At 42.4% G+C, this 17,928-nt stretch overlaps 1 protein-coding gene across 1 annotated transcript in view; it reads left to right on the top strand.

Annotated features, from left to right (window-relative positions):
* LOC124712153 (probable tubulin polyglutamylase TTLL2) overlaps positions 1-17,653 on the top strand; it is a 416,983-nt gene extending 399,330 nt beyond the window's left edge. The window contains exon 11 of the mRNA XM_047242449.1: positions 16,297-17,653. Coding sequence (XP_047098405.1) covers positions 16,297-16,450 — 154 coding nt within the window. The 3' untranslated portion in view covers positions 16,451-17,653. The remainder of the gene's footprint in view (positions 1-16,296) is intronic.
* The last annotated feature ends 275 nt before the right edge of the window (positions 17,654-17,928 follow it).

Genomic DNA, 17,928 nt, shown 5'->3' with positions numbered 1-17,928 from the left:
TGTGTCATCTCCGAGTGTCATCTGTAAACAGCCTCATAGGGCCAGGTAGGTTTTCTGCCAAGTCATGTCTATATGTACAGGATGTTAAAAAAAAGTACAGGTATTCCATATTTTGAGAGGTGATAGTACGGACCAAAATATGAGAAAGATATCCAGTAAACATGGGCTCTTAAATGTTTGCTTTAAGAGCTATCAGCACTTGTACATGCCCAATTAATATATGGCCAGGATGTCAACAGGTCATGATCTTATGATTAGCGTTGCTCACTCTGTACCACGGGGCCCCGGCTTAGAATCCCGACAGAATTGGTGATTTTCCTTCGTTCTCTGACTGGGTGTGTGTATTGTCCCCGTCCTCATTTCATCGTCATCGGTGAGCAAGTTATTGAAGAGGCGTCACATAAAAAGATTTGCACCAGGCGGCCGATCTCCCTGGGAAGGGACTCTCGCACATTTTACATTTCATTAGCGATGGACTAACAGAGCCTTACGTGCTACCAAACAGGTTAACTGGTGCAAGGTTTCTTCATTTCCAATCAAACGACTTCCCTCTCCTGCTAGAGAAGATACCATTCCAACACAGCTGGGTATGAGGCTCATGCACCACCCGTTTTCTCCCTGTCCTAGAACGCCTCACTCAGTTATTTCATGAGAAATGGATTGGTCGGAGAAGTGCAGTACGTTGTCCAGTTAGTTCTGTCGATCTTAATTCCTTGGATTTTCGGTTGTAGGGCCACTTGAAAACTTTGGTGTGCACAAGTCTCATTAATGATGTCCAAACACCACAAAAACGCATCAGCAATGCCTGCCAGCACATCCATGACCAACGTGGAATTTTTCAGAGAACGCGTGATTCACTAAGACGAAGCATGCCTTACTATGAACTGACTCTACATTGAGCATATCTTTTAGCGATGGCCCACAAGTGCAGGTCATATGCAATAGCGAGCAGATCACATTGAAGTGACAAAAGTCATGGGATACCTCCTAATATTGTGTCAAACCTCCTTTTGCCCAGCTTAATGCAGCAACTCGTCGTGGCATGGACTCATCAAGTCGTTGGAAGTCCCCTGCAGAAATATTTAGCTGTGTTACCTCTACAGCCTTCAATGGGACCAGAGGATCCAGTCCATTCCACGTAAACACAGCCCACACCAGCTGGCACAGTGCCTTGTAGACAGCTTGGATCCAGGGCTTCGTGGGATCTGCACCACATTCGAATCCTACCATCAGCTCTTACCAAGTGAAATCAGGACTCATCTGACCAGGTCATTGTTTTCGAGTCGTCTGGGGTCGAACCGAGATGGTCACGAGCCGTGGAGAGGCGCTACTGTTAGCAAAGACACTCTCGTCCGTCGTCTGCTACCGTAGCCCATTGACATCAAATTTTGCCGCACTGTCCTAAGGGATGCGTTCGTCGTACGTCACTTATTGTTTTCTGCGGTTGTTTCACGCAGTGTTGCTTGTGTGTTGGCACTGTCAGCTCTATGCAGACGCTGCTGCTCTCGGTCGTTAAATGAAGGACGGCGGCCACTGCGTTGTCCGTGCTGAGAGGTAATGCCTGAAATTAGGTATTCTCGACACACTCTTAACACTGTGGATCTCGGAATATTGCATTCCATAACGATTTCCGAAATGGAATGTCCCAGATCCATTTCGCGTTGAAAGGCTGTTAGTTCCCGTCGTGTGGCCATAATCACGTCGGAAACCTTTCTACATGGATCACCTGAGTACAAATGGTAGCTCCGCCAATGCTCTGCCCTTTTATACCTTGTGTACGCAATACTACTGCCATCTGTATATGAGCATATCGCTGTCCCATGACTTGTCACCTCTGTGTACCTTACAGTAACAGAATCGTGTTCTCATTTGTTTACTCATTTGTTTACTGCATTCTGTAAGTCGTTTGTAATAACAATATGTTTCGCAGTAGCGAAGATGAACAAGTGTTCATATCTCTCACGGTATGCATTTTAGAATCCATATTTACTGGACATTTTTTTCTCGTTTTGGTCCATACGCCGCCTCTTAAAATATGAACTGCTTCTTTAACACCCTTTACAACGTGAACAGCAGCGGCCCTAGCTCACCTCCTTGAGACACAGTGGTTGTTGCCTTCGATTTTGGCGAAGGAATGACGTATAGTGTTTTATTTGTTCTGTTTGCAATGAAGCCTTCAGTCCAATCGCGTATCTGTTCAAGTATTCCGTATGCGCCTATTTAGTGTATTAGGAGATGGAGCGGAACCATATCGACGGCCTTCCGAAAATCAAGAAACACGGTATCCTCTGGATCTCACGAACGAACAGAGCAGGCAGGGTTTCTCAAAGACGGTGCATATCGATTACTTCGTATGAGTTGTTCGGTTTCCAGAAAATGCATCGCACATGAGCGCAATGTACTGCGTGTTCCATAATTTCTACAACAGACTGACGTCGGTTAGATAGGCCTATCCTACAGCGCCTTTTTCCACCATGTGACGTATTTTTAAGCGGCCCACCGTATACCGTTTCTAGAAGAGTGGGCAGTTCCTCTACGTTATCTGATCAAAACTATTCGAACAACCCTTTGTAATGCGAAATTGACCACAAGATGTTATGAAAGGTACACCCACCATTACAATAGGAGGCGGAGAGTATTGTGTTGCCAATAGAGGAGCAGCAACAAAATAATGTGCCGCTCCAGTGAGCTGAGTAACTTCGAATGTGGAATGGGCATCGGTTGTCAGACGAGTGACAAACCCACCAGGGGCATTTCAACTCCCCTAAAGCTGCGGAAGTCGACTGTTGGTGATGTCATTCTGAAATGAATACGCAAAGGAGCAACCATGAGTAAATGAATACTAGGCTAACCTCGTGTACTAACAACCAGGGATCGTCGACCATTGTGAATGGTGGCTGTGAGAAATTTCATGAAGTCAGTGGAAGGAATCACTCATGAGTTCCTAAGTGCTACCAGTAGTCCATTTAGCAATGTGACTGAGAGTAGGGAGTTAAAAAGGATGGGGTGTAATGGTCGAGCAGCTCCTCATGACCACCGAACGGGGTAGCGCAGTTGTTAGCTCAGTGGACTCGCATTCGGGAGGACGACAGTTCAAACCCACGTCTGACCGTCCGTGATTACCCTAAATTGCTTAAGGTAAATGCCCGAAAGGCACGACTTCCTTCCTTCTCCACCCTTTCCGGAACCGAACTTGTTCTCCGTATCTAATGACCTCGTCGTAGATGGGACATTAAATACCTATCTCCTCTTCCTCTATCTCCTCATTAGCAACACATTTATGTAGTCAATGGTAAGCGGCGATTGAGATGGTGCAAAGAGCAACGCCAGTGGACAATGGAATACCGAAAACAAGTGATTTGGAGTGGTGAATCACGCTCTAACATGTGGCAATCCGATGGAATGGTTTCGGTTTGGCGACTGCTATTATGTGTAGTACGGAGGAGGTGGTGTTACTGTAAATGCTGAGGTGATGTGAACAGAAAGCATATAAAACATCCTGTAAGATTAAAACTGTGTATCAGACCGGGACTCGAACTCCGGACCTTTGTCTTTCTCGGGCAAGTGCTCTACCAACTAAGCTACCCAAGCACGACTCACGACCCATCCTCACAGCTTCAATTCTGCCAGTACCTCGTCTCCTGCCTTCCAAACTTCACAGAAGCTCTTCTGCGAACCTTGCAGAACTAGCACTCCTGGAAGAAAGGATATTGCGGAGACATGGCTTAGCCACAGCCTGGAGGTCTTCCAGGAGTGCTAGTTCTGCAAGATTCGCAGAAGAGCTTTGTGAAGTTTGGGAGGTAGGGGATGGGGTACTGGCAGAATTGAAGCTGTGAGGACGGGTCGTGAGTCGTGCTTGAGTAGCTCAGTTGGTAGAGCACTTGCCCGGGAAAGACCAAGGTCCCGAGTTCGAGTCTCGGTCTGGTACACAGTTTTAATCTTCCAGGAAGTTTCATATCAGCACACACTCTGCTGCAGAGTGAAAATATCATTCAGGAAACATACCCCAGGCTGTGGATAAGCCATGTCTCTGCAATATCCTTTCTTCCAGGAGTGTTAGTTCTGCAAGGTTCGCAGATGAGCTTCTGTGAAGTTTGGAAGGTAGGAAACGAGGCACTGGCAGAATTGAAGTTGTGAGGACGAGTCGTGAAACGTGCGTAAGTAACTCAGTTGGTAGAGCACTTGCCTGCGAAAGACAAAGGTCTCGAGTTCGAGTCTCAGTCCAGCACACAGTTTTAATCTGTCTGGAAGTTTCATATCAGCGCACAATCCCCTGCAGAGTGAAAATCTCATTCTGGAAAGATCCCCCAGGCTGTGGCTAAGCCATGTCTCCGCAATATCCTTTCTTCCAGGAGTGCTAATTCTGCAAGTGGTTCTGTGAAGTTTGGAAGGTAGGAGTCGAAGTACTGGCAGAATTGAAACTGTGAGGACGAGTCGTGAGTCGTACTTGGGTAGCTCAGTTGGTAGAGCACTTTCCCACAAAAGGCATAAGGCTGAGTTCGATTCTCGGTCCGCCACACAGTTTTATTTTGCCAGGAAGTTTCGTATCAGCGCACATTCCGCTTCAGAGTAAAAATCTCATTCTAGAAAGCATAAAAGATATAAATTTGTAAACTGTTTGGTGATCTTAATCACTTGCTTTTTAAGCATACACTGTCAACAGTCAGAAGTATTTTTCACGAGAAATATCTCTCGTCAATCGTTAATTTTCTTTGAAGTTCTTTAATTAACATAGTTTCATAATCTGAATCATCCTTGTACGAGGGTTTGAACTTTAATAGTGGCAACTACTTAGTTACAGCTCATACAAAATTTATACGTGTTTCAAAGTTTTACTGACCTTCAAAGTAGTCACCAGCATTTTGTATAACCCGTTGCCAGCGATGTGGAAGTCGTAGGATACTCTTAGCAGTGCCAGTTGCGTAGACAGTTCGAGTGGTGTGGTCTATTGCCCGACGAATTCGTATCAGTTCTGAAGCGAATGACATGAAGTGTTTCCTTCAGTTTAGAAAACGAGCTAAACTCACCAGGGCTTAAGTCAGGGGAGTGCAGTAAGTGGTATAGCACGTAGCAGCCCCATCAGTCAAACAAATCAGTAACAGCTTGCAATGTACGTGCTTGAGCTTTGTCCTGCAAAATGATGGTCAGATCCTGCCGAAAATGTCATCACTTCTGTCTCTGTGCTGTTCATTTTTGGAACACAACCTATGACCAGCATAGAGACAGAAGTGATGACACTTTCTGCAGAACCGGACCATCATTTTGCAGGCCAATGCTCAAGCACATACAGTGCAAGCTGTTACTGATTTGTTTGACTGATGGGGTCCAAAGTGCTATACCAACTCCTGCACTCCCCTGACTTAAGCCCTCGTGCGTTCAACTCGATTTCTACGAGGTGCGTTCAAGTTCTAAGGCCTCCGATTTTTTTTCTAATTAACTACTCATCCGAAATTGATGAAACTGGCGTTACTTCTCGACGTAATCGCCCTGCAGACGCACACATTTTTCACAACGCTGACGCCATGATTCCATGGCAGCGGCGAAGGCTTCTCTAGGAGTCTGTATTGACCACTGGAAAATCGCTGAGGCAATAGCAGCACGGCTGGTGAATGTGCGGCCACGGAGAGTGTCTTTCATTGTTGGAAAAAGCCAAAAGTCACTAGGAGCCAGGTCAGGTGAGTAGGGAGCATGAGGAATCACTTCAAAGTTGTTATCACGAAGAAACTGTTGCGTAACGTTAGCTCGATGTGCGGGTGCGTTGTCTTGGTGAAACAGCACACGCACAGCCCTTCCCAGACGTTTTTGTTGCAGTGCAGGAAGGAATTTGTTCTTCAAAACATTTTCGTAGGATGCACCTGTTACCGTAGTGCCCTTTGGAACGCAATGGGTAAGGATTACGCCCTCGCTGTCCCAGAACATGGACACCATCATTTTTTCAGCACTGGCGGTTACCCGAAATTTTTTTGGTGGCGGTGAATCTGTGTGCTTCCATTGAGCTGACTGGCGCTTTGTTTCTGGATTGAAAATTGGCATCCACGTCTCGTCCATTGTCACAACCAGCGAAAAGAAAGTCCCATTCATGCTGTCGTTGCGCGTCAACATTGCTTGGCAACATGCCACACGGGCAGCCATGTGGTCGTCCGTCAGCATTCGTGGCACCCACCTGGATGACACTTTTCGCATTTTCAGGTCGTCATGCAGGATTGTGTGCACAGGACCCACAGAAATGCCAACTCCGGAGGCGATCTGTTCAACAGTCATTCGGCGATCCCCCAAAACAATTCTCTCCACTTTTTCGATAATGTCGTCAGACCGGCTTGTGCGAGCCCGAGGTTGTTTCAGTTTGTTGTCACATGATGTTCTGCCTTCATTAAACTGTCGCACCCATGAACGCACTTTCGACACATCAATAACTCCATCACCACATGTCTCCTTCAACTGCCGATGAATTTCAATTGGTTTCACACCACGCAAATTCAGAAAACGAGTGATTGCACGCTGTTCAAGTAAGGAAAACGTCGCATCTCATTCTAGAAAGCATAAAAGATATAAATTTGTAAACTGTTTGGTGATCTTAATCACTTGCTTTTTAAGCATACACTGTCAACAGTCAGAAGTATTTTTCACGAGAAATATCTCTCGTCAATCGTTAATTTTCTTTGAAGTTCTTTAATTAACATAGTTTCATAATCTGAATCATCCTTGTACGAGGGTTTGAACTTTAACTGCTACAAATTTGTCGGCCAATAGACTGCGCCACTCGAACTGTCAACGCAACTGGCATTGCTAAGAGTATCCTACGACTTCCACGATGCTGGCAACGGGTTATACACAATCCTGGTGGCTACTTAAGTCAGTAAAACTTTGAAACACGTATCTATTTTGTACGAGCTGTAAATAAATAGTTGCCACTATTAAAGTTTCAATCCTTGTATATACTCTACATCGCACTGAATTTATCTTGAGGTTCACTTTTTGTCCAGTCATACAGTTTCTTTCATTTCCACGCCACTGACCATTTCGGTATTCTGGTCCGGACACCAGCTTCACTACGAAAAAAAAAAGAAAAGAAAAAGAACGCCTATTCATAAACAAGGATGAAAAACTGAACTAAAAGCTATATATTGTCCCTCAACAAAAATCAAATATTCGGATGGCAATAACAGTAACAAGACGCGATATAGCAGAGTGCAGTAATGATTTATCAATGGCAAAACGTTCGAATGTTTACGCTCAGAACTGAATACGTCGGAGCACGTCGTCTGTTTTCATCTGTTTGCTCCTAAAGACTGGCTTCACTCAAAAGAACATGCAATCAAGTCCAATCAATACCTAAAGCTACAACCAAATGAATCGACTGTTTTCATTCGATTCATCCCTTAGACTGGTTTCAATCAAAACAATGAATGCATAATGCAACCAATACGTAAAACTAAAAAGTGAAATGAAAACGAGAGAAATGTGGAAAACGTAAGTAAACTGTTTATAGTTTCAGAAGTAGTCGCCATAACTGTCAATACATTTATCCCACTATGAGACAAGACTGTCAATGCTCTGTACGTGGCCACTTTGCAAAAACTGAAGCGTGCCATCAAGTTCAAATGCCCAGGAATGTTGGTGGACAGCATCTTTCTGTTACTGGATAATGCCTGCCCACACACTGCAAAAGATGTTTCGATTAAGCTGCAGGAGTTTCGATGGAAAGGCATTGTACATCCTTCATACAGTTCCGATCTCTCCACGCAGTTTCCATAATTTTGGAGTCCCAAAGAAAGAGAGATTCATGGCCGTCGATTCACTCCAGACGAAGAGGTGCAGTAGGCAATTGCAAAATTTTTCATGAAGTCGCCGACTGTCCTGTCTTATAGAGTGATAAATGTATTAACAGTTACGGAGAGTAATTTTGAAACAATAAACTGTTTACTAACTCTTTTTCTATGTGTCTCGAAAAATGACTCTGAGCACTATGGGACTTAACATCAGTGGTCATCAGTCCCCTAGTACTTAGAACTACTTAAACCTAACTAACCTAAGGACATCACACACATCCATGTCCGAGGCAGGATTCGAACCTGCGACCGTAGCGGTCACGCGGTTCCAGACTGAAGCGCCTAGAACCGCACGGCCACATGGGCCGGCTCTATGTGTCTCGTTTTCGCCCCTCATACAACTGAATGAGTCGATTGTTTACCGACAACCGACTAAATCGGCTGTTTTCGATCGATTTTTCCCATCTCTAACGTAAGTCTCAAGTCATGTTTCATGCGGCAGTGTATATGTGTTTGAGTCATCTTAGTTGATTTAGTAACAGATGCCTTCCGCATCTCACACTAAGCAGAACTAGTCGCGTTTGTAATGGTTCGAATTTTGCGATCTGATAGACATTATCGCTGATGGTTTGCAGGTGTAGACATTGGAGACTGCAAAGGAGGTGATATTATGTTGGATATCGTTTTTGAGCATACTGTTGCGGCGTGCTATCCCGTGGGGCACCAGCATACACAGAAATCGGATGTATAAATGTTTTATACGTTTGTGTATGACTTTCCCAGTCGAGCGTCCGTGGAAACTGCCTGCACCTGTCTTAATAAGGTTTTGTCTCAATCGGACTTCTTTCAGGATGTGGATTAGGTGAGTGCTACCGTTCAAATAATTGTCTAAATACTAGGCGTGTTTTTTAAGTAAGTACCGTTTTGAAATTAAATAAAGACGTGCTAAGATATCTCAATAATTTTATTTTTACATGAAAGCCTGTACCTTAACCTACTTTTCTACATAATTTCCGTCGATATTGAGGCACTTGTCATAACGTTGTACCAGTTTTTGAATACCCTCCTCATAGAAGTCTGCCACCTGACTTGTTAACCACTGCATCACCACTGTTTTGACTTTGTCATTGTCTTGAAGACGCTGACTGTCCAGGTGTTTCATCAAGTGCAGGAACAGATGGTAGTCACTGGGCGCAAGATTGGGGCTGTATGGAGGATGATCTAGAGTTCCCCATCGAAAAGATGTGATGAGATCTTTGGTCTGATTCGCCACATGTCTCGCAGCAAAACGATGTCCTTGCTCAACTTGCCACGTCTTTTTTCTAAATTGAACGGCGCAGATTGTGCAATGTCTTACAGTAAACTGCTGCATTGACTTTCTCATTACGAGGCAGACATTCCACAAGCAATACTGTTTTTCTGTCCCAAAAAACTGTGCACATGATTGAAACCGCGCCACCGCTACGGTCGCAGGTTCGAATCCTACCTCGGGCATGGATGTGTGTGATGTCCTTAGGTTAGTTAGGTTTAAGTAGTTCTAAGTTCTAGGGGACTGTTGACCTCTGCAGTTAAGTCCCATAGTGCTCAGAGCCATTTGAACCATTTTTTTGTGCACATGATTTTCTGGGCAGAAATTGTTTGCTTGAACTTCACTTTTCTGGGTGAATCTGAATGCTGCCTTTCCATGGACTGTTGCTTTGATTCTCATGTGACGTAGGCCACCCATGTTTCATTGCCCATAACAGTTTGGCTTAAGAAATCATCACCAGCGTTGTGGTACCACTCAAGGAAAGTCAATGCACTGTCTAAACGTTTGGTTTTGTGAACATCTGTCAATATTTTTGGTACCCAATGTATGCACAATTTTCGGTAATACAAGTGCTCTGTCACAATGCCATACAAAACACTACGAGAAACATTAGGAAAATCATCCCGCAAGGAGGAAATCGTAAAGCGTCTGTTTTCTCTCACCTTGTTGTCCACTTCCTGCACCAAACTTTCATTAACGACCGAAGGACTCCCACTGCGTTGTTCATCATGCAGATTTGTGCGGCCATCTTTAAATGCTCTCACCTACTTTCTTACCATTCCATCACTCATAATGTTTTCTCCGCAAACTGTACAGATCTCACGATGAATATCGATCGCTTTTAGGCCTTTAGCACTAAGAAATCTGATAACAGCCCGTACTTCACAGTCGGCTGGACTCACGATTATCGGAGGCATCTTAAACACTCATTACACAACGTAAACAAGGAAGAATCAGACTGTAATGGCGTCAGTGCGTAGACAACGGAGGGTGCTAAGTTCACCGGACTTGGATACGATGTGACGTCATTATGACGTATACACGCTACATCGAAAACGATAGAAACCGCATATCGACTATTCGACTTTTGTGAAATTTCGAGAGGTTGTGACAGGGTAGTGCTGTGCTCTGCGCCATTCGTTTAAATGTGTTTTGCGTTCCTTGCGTTTAAATCGTGTATTGTACTATGTTTGTGTCATGTGCGTTGTTTTTCGTTTGCTCGTCTCTAATTATGTGTTCAGCATTCGAGAGACTAATGAGAAAAAGCTGAAAGAGTTCAGCATCGATGACGACGGGCAATTGCGTGGTTATTGTGAATCTCAAGCAGAAATTGATGTACTTCTGACCCAGCTGAAGTGCGTCGGTTATTCGTACTCGGTGAGGAGAAGCACTCAGCAGCCAAAATCTTTAGATGCGTCAAGACACTAACCTTTGTTTAAGATTTCATTGAGAAATCCATTTCCCCTCGTATTTCATCTCCGGTCGACGATTTTTATTCAACAATGCCTCGTATTTTTCTTTTTAAGTTCGAAATTCAATCATTCTACACACCAGTCATTACTGGACACTAAGGTACCTGTCTCTGCGGTCCGAGTGTAAAATTACTTGGAATTATGGTTGATAAAAGACTATCTTGGGATGGACATATAAATTACTTAGCTAACAAACTTGCACGAGTTCTCTTTCAGCTATATAAATTAAGAAAAAAAAGTCAGCAAGAGTATGCTGCTACAATATAATATGTACTGACAAGACCAATTGTATGAAACCATACTAAAATATTGATTATAAAGAAATATTATTTTCGGCGTAAGCGCTCAATACAGCAATCACACAATCTAATCTGGTCGCGACATAAGAAGACTTCACTTTTTTACGAAACGTGTTGTCCGTGGTGTTTTCAAGGCCACGGTCAGGAATATTTCTATTAATATCCAGCTCTTTTACTTTTATTTTGGCGAAATACATATACGCTGCCACACTGAGCTGTTATCAAAATCGCACGTGTCAAAACAAACCACTAGCTGACGACAGTTTAGAATCTCGAACGTTCGTTAAAAGTCGATAGATGTGTTAATCGACTAAAGCGTATATACGTCATAATGACGTCACATCATATCCAGGTTGGGTGAACTTAGCATCCTCCGTAGACAACAGATGTAAGCTACCGAGTGCCTATGCGCAGAACGCCGACCGCAGCGCTGCGGCCGCGGTGTGGCAAAATGGTACTAACTTAAAAAACACGCCTCGTACATCTCATGGCATATGGCTGAGTCTTGCAGAGTTAGAGGTGCATGCCAAAGTTGTGGGATCCTGCCCATTCCTCTCTTATAGGGCGCCTCAAGGATGCTGCGTTCTCGGAATGCTATACAACCATTCAAGCAAATCACATTAATAATTTTTATTACAAATAAGAAGACTGACAATACCTAACTTTGAATTTACAACGGAGTCGCAAGCGCTGGGCGACATGCAAACAAGTAATGTTCTTCGCTATAAACAATGTCCATTTAAGTGGAGTTAGAACACCCCATCCTGACAATGTTAAATTTAGTGACTTGGCTTCCCTGTATTTCAGGAACCAGTGTAGCCATTGACATGAAACTTTTACAGGACATTAAACTGTATTTTCTGAACCTGCTGAACTACGATAATTGCATTTCAGCCATTGCTTTCGGAAATACATTTTTTTAATTACATGGTTAAAATTTCGTGCACTTTTTGTATGTTATCCTAAATAATTTTATTTATACATAACATTATGTTCTTCTCTTAGTTCAGTAGACTCAGGAGTATATTATTACTCCTTGAAAATTTGAATACTCTACTCGAAGTGGTTTCTGAGATTTAGGGAAAAATGCAACAGAAAATGTTAACTTTCAGGAATGGCTTCTAAAGTTTCAGAAGACTGTAACTCACTTAATATATGCTTAATTTTTTATTTTTAGTCACTCAGAAGCACCCTGTACCATACTATGTATCATCCTCTTGATCTTTTTCCAAGTTTTTCTTCTTTCTGGACTCCATCATTGTGGCCAACTGTGCTGCATATTCTGCTTTATCAATGAGAACCTTGTCCATCCATTCAAGTTCTCTGATGCAGTTTGCTCCAGGATTAATTTCCATATGCTGTAGCACTTTCACCCTACCAATGCCATCATTAAAAGCAATAATAGCATCACTGACCCGCCACTTTAGTGTCTTCATTCCAACAAACACGTTTTTTTGGTAAGGAAGTCCACATAAGATTATTGAACGACTCATTGGTATTTTGAGTCTGACCATACAGACACTTCTTCAGTAATTCAGGATTTGCCAGGTCTCTATAAATAGGTTTTATGATATCCATGACTGCTGCTGGGATGGAATGTTTATGGCTGTATGAACTGTTTGAGTACTGGGCATTGCGGTAATTGCACCATGAATCAGGTCCAGGAGGGCAAAGTGGTGTACTGGCTTTTCATCAGTTGACAGGTTGTGGAAGAAGGTAGCCCACACTGACTGCTTCATTTTCAACAAATCCTCAGTATTACTTCTAATGGCCATCCCATAATACTGCTGTAGTTCAGCAATAATTTTGTGTGTCAGCCTGCCTATTATGATTTTACAATCAGGAAGTTTCTTGTCCAAACTTTGTTTCAACTTCCTCAACTTGGTGCTCATCCTCTTATGGACATGACCAACACATTCCATTTTGTGATAATCTTCTCACCATAAGGCTGAGTGACTACTACACTGTTATATGCATTCGAGTGTCCATCACCTAAGAACTTAGTGTGACACATTCCTCTTTTGTTCCCAGATCGACTAAAAATTTCAATAGCTGCAGAGGCCTCCATACCACCACTTGTTCCTTCATAATTTCTGTCACAGATATGCCCTTCTTTATTCCCTGATTTATACTTATAATAATATTTGGTTAAAATCTGGAAATATATTATATCCACACAGGTCACCGTAGCAACAGAATTAGAACTGTAGCTGCACTTCTGCCACATGCCATCAAAAGCTACTGGTATGTCAGTAATACCTTAATTTATTTCAACAGCTTCGTTTGCAACACCCTTCATTGACTCACATGCAACAAATTCCACAGCAGCTCCAATAAATCCTGCATACTTGTCGCTTTTACAAGGTGGGTGTGGCATATTCATCATGGCACTAGTTGTTTCTGCTGCATTGTGTCCTTTGCCAATAGTTCTCAGTCCATAAAACCACCTAACATTTACTTCAAAATAATTATCTTTACACTTATCAGAATTCCAAAATGAATGAGTGCATTTACAACTGGCACAATTAATGATAAGTTTCCCATCTAGTCTATTTGATACCTCACTGTTTTCATCTAACTGGCCCTCCCATTAGGATGCGTAAATCTATCAGCATATAACCTTCATCACTTTCGTTTTGAGAAAACTGTGTATCACAACGTTTTATTTTAATCTTTGAAGCACTAATGGGCGTTTCTCTGCCTACTGACAGTTTGCCTCTATTTTATTTTCTGTAACTTCACGTGCCACATGTTCAACACAGAGTTTCCCTTTAATCGAAAATATGCTGCCATAAAATCCATGTTCCTTAAAAACACTTCATTTTGCCTTCTTAATTTACTTTTTGAGAAATTGACCAATCTATTCATCACATTTTCTCGAAAAAACGTTAGCACTTCGACATACAACGCATGTTTATACTTTGAAACGATATGGTGCTGTTTTTGACTTCATTTAACCTTTATAAAACACCAATACACAGCCTTCTATATAAAAAATTACCGATTTTATTAAATCTTGAAGTAATGTGTGTAAAAATTTGAACATTTTCAACTGGTGTTGATTTTACTTAAAAGAATAAAGTAACATACTTCCTATGTGAGTTTATAAGTGATACATATATCATTTTATTCCGGAAAATTGCAAATTTTATAATGAGATAAAAATCCAAAGATGTGAAAAAAATTTTCATTTCTAACTCCCTTTAAGCAATTGGTATGGATCACTAATAACTGCTATCATAGTGTCGGCCTACAACTGTGCGAATACTGTGCGGTCGAGGCTGGCAGGAGCGGTGTTTATGTTTTCTTCAACTGGAGGTTGCTCCAGTCGTGGTGTGGTTCTTGTCAGTGGGCTATTGGCTGACGTCGTCTCACAGCCTTCTTTGCTCTTTTGGGATCCTTGTCTTCGTTCTGGTACTTGTCAATACACTGGAACAAAAGTCTCGATCATGTATCCCTTTCATCTCATTGGCACTTCTCGGTGTTGTTTCTATCCCAGAAAAGTATTGTTTGGATTTCGACTAGTTTGGATCGAATTAACTATTTCGCCATCCAGTTATCCAGCTGTTGTAGATATTTATCTGTTTTCGTTGTAAGCTCTGCAGCCTTAATCCGGTACACCAATATGAAGTTAATCCGCTTACAGGCATACCTGCTCGGCGCTTGCAGTTGAATGGGATATATTTGCTGTGAATGGGGCCTTATGTTTTCTCAGCGACTTGCGCATGCAACCCGTCATATGTGCTATGATTATTCAGACCAGTTTGAGTGGATTGCCGATGTTTAGCAGCCTGTGGAAGTGGCCAAAGTGTGAAAGTTTACAGAAGACGCTCTCGAACTCGAGGTATAACGCTACTGTGCAGTGTGCTACGTTTATGTCATATGGACGTGTCATATGTACGACAGTAGGTGGGCTTAAACAGCGAATGAGTTGTGCTGTAGTTGCGTCTGGAGCCTTCTTAGATAGGGAGGAGAAGCAGCTTTCCTTCGCTATTGGCTGTAGGTTAATATTCTGTCCCATGGCTTCGCCATGACGTCAAGAAGGGAGATGGGTCGGTATGACTGGAGTTCGTAATTAATGATTTTTCCTGTTTCCCATGCACGTGGGAGCGCCTCGACTTTCAGGCAGTACTCAAAAAATTGTATCAGTATTGGTGGGTGACGTTAAATGAGGTTACCTGGCGTGCGTTTTATTGTGTTTTTACTAGTTGCTAGATACCACCAACCTGTTAATACCGCGTTCTTCATTTCTTTGTGTCTTATTGGCTTCTTAATGAGGATTCGTCCCCGGAATCTCTTACGCAGGTTGTCAGAGGAAACGTTACCTCTGTTCCTACCGGCTGACTGAAGTAGGCCGGCCGGAGTGGTCGAGTGGTTCTAGGCGCTTCAGTCTGGAACCGCGCGACCGCTGCTGTCGCAGGTTCGAATCCTGCCTCGGGCATGGATGTGTGTGATGTCCTTAGATTAGTTAGGTTTGATTAGTTCTAAGTTCTAGGGGACTGATGACCTCAGATGTTAGTCCCATAGTGCTCAGAGCCATTTGAACCATTTTGATTGAAGTAGTCGTTAAATTTGAATTCTTAGGAGTAAGCAAATACCTCTTGCAAGACGTCCTTGAATGCTTTTACGGGATGTCTGTTGTCGATGGCCGGCTCGTTCCTTGCTGTCAATGTTTTGCTGTTAGCATCATGGGTTTAGAAGGAACGCCGGAACATTGCCCCATTTCTGTAATCTAGCTTTCGGCATGTTTCCCGCCACTGTCGTTGCCTATGTTCCGAGATATATATTTTATTTGGCAGTTGAGCCGGTTCGATTGGAGCTTTAGGGCATGGATGTTGGAGCTTCCCACTTGCCTAAAGAGGAGTTTCTTTTCGCTAACCAACGCATGGTTGCCGGCTGCCAGTAGTCTACCATCTTTTGCGAGATTGTCGCTATCTGATACTTTTTTCTGGTCTGTTGATGATACAGACAAAGTCGTTAGTTATGGCTTTGGAGAGGGCAATGTCGTCATGTATTGTCTCTTTGTATTTGCCCCAGTTTCCTTTTCTGTATTGCCATTTGCCTCTCTGTCCCTACTATCTCGCATAGTTTTCAACATTTAAACATGGAGGCAGAGGTAGTGTCGAAGACAATGGTGATCACGTCAATTATGGGAGCTGTGTAGCGCTATATCGAATAGTTTGTAGCTCGCCAGTAAATGATCTGGTGCAGACTCATCTCGGCGACAGTGGTTTCTATTTCCTTGTAACGTATATTCTGGAAGAGAAAAAGTTTGAGTATAAAGGGAGCATTATATCTATTGCTTTCTTGTATGCAAGTACGATTTCACAAAGGTCCACAACGGCAATGTTCTTGAAGATTTTTTTTTAGTGTGCTGTGGTGATACTTAATTTCTCGTACGGTATTTATGGCAATGATGAAAGCAAATGTATTTCGACTTTTTCCAGAGAGGTTCGCGACGTCGTTGCTGCAGTCACCCGCTACGTCAAAGCAGCGCGAGACATCTACCGGCGAAGTCCACAGCTCTCCGACGCCGACTACAGCGCTGCCATGCGGGATGCACTCGCCATTAGTGCCGAAGTCTGGGTGCCGCCTTGTTAGTGCCGATGACCGGAAGGCGGAAAGCAATCAGCCAAAAGCGTTAATATTTAAAAGAAAAACGTTAAGAGTATTCAGTAAAAAAGTGTAATGAATTACACTTTTTCCCAGGTTTAAGTGAAGGTGTGACTCTAACTCAAATTCAAGAAACAAAGAGAGTATACTAGGTTAATCATTTAAAACTGCCACCTTTGAATATTTTTCGACCGGGAAGTGCAGTTAACAAAGTGAAAACACACACATTTAGACACTTATACAGCTACACTATAAAGTTATTCCAACCCTGGTGGAAGAAGGTAGTTTATAACGGTTTTAAATAACCTATAAGACATATAAAGCACAAGTATTGAGGAAAATTAAAAATGTACTGGCAGTATCTTCATTAATCAACAGTTGACTATAATGCCGCAGAATCTCAAAATTCATTTTCTAGCTTAGTTAGTGATATGGAACACATTCTTTTATGTTCTAGTTCAACAGCAGGAACGAGACACTGGTGGCTTATCAGGGTATACTTACATTTCTTATTTACATGGGGAATATGCATGTGTAAGAAATGTTTTTCTAGTGCTGATTGTGTCAACGAATTTTATGTTAAAAGCTGTGTGAGACTATAAGCAGGAGAACTTGAAAATTTCTGTATATTGCCCACAATACAATTAGTGAAATAGAGTAATGTCATTCGGAGAGGTGAGAAATCACTTTCCGGACTTCAGAAGAATAGAAAAACAAATATAATTATTTTATTTCCCAACGCTGCTAAACATTATGAATCAGGATAATCTTCTGTCGCCTAACGAAGCTTTATGAGAAGTTAATAGCACCTTTGTCATTCTAGATACCTCTCACACCTTTATACCTGATATTAATGTAATGGTGCCTATAGTTGACATCAGAAGTTTGTTTGCTAAAAAAATCAGATTCCTTTGTTAGTAGATAACAGTGGGGTAATGCAATATATCATCAATTCATATGTAGTGCAAACTATTTCAGAGACCCTCAATGCACAAGAAATGGAACTCTTAACATTAATACTGGAATATCCTGGGTGGATTACAAACAATGAAATGGCTGGACACAGCCAACCATAATGAACATGTGAACTTGCATTCTTCTTCAGACCAGCCACAAATGCACAGTCATGCATTGTCCAAGCACTGTAACCCAGCTCTCGTTTATCAGGCAGAGGTTTTGTTTCTTTGTGTGTGTGTGTGGGGGGGGGGGGTGAATGGATGGGTGTACAACAGAGGGAGAGACAGAGATATGAAGAACAATGAAAACTTATAATCTGAACAACTGCTTTCAAGTTCTTGTTTGTGTACCTATACACTGCTCATTGCTTCCACTATACTGCCATATATTACCACTTACATTGACCTATAGCACTGCACTAGGGTTCTCTTATAAATTGTTGACCCTATTTAAAGTTTATAACATTGTCATATGGGAAATAAAGAAAAACTGAAAGAATTCGTGTCACA

The sequence above is a fragment of the Schistocerca piceifrons genome, chromosome 8 (genome assembly GCF_021461385.2).
Source record: "Schistocerca piceifrons isolate TAMUIC-IGC-003096 chromosome 8, iqSchPice1.1, whole genome shotgun sequence".
Classification (NCBI taxonomy): Eukaryota; Metazoa; Arthropoda; class Insecta; order Orthoptera; family Acrididae; genus Schistocerca; species Schistocerca piceifrons.
This window is presented reverse-complemented; position numbering and strand designations above follow the sequence as displayed.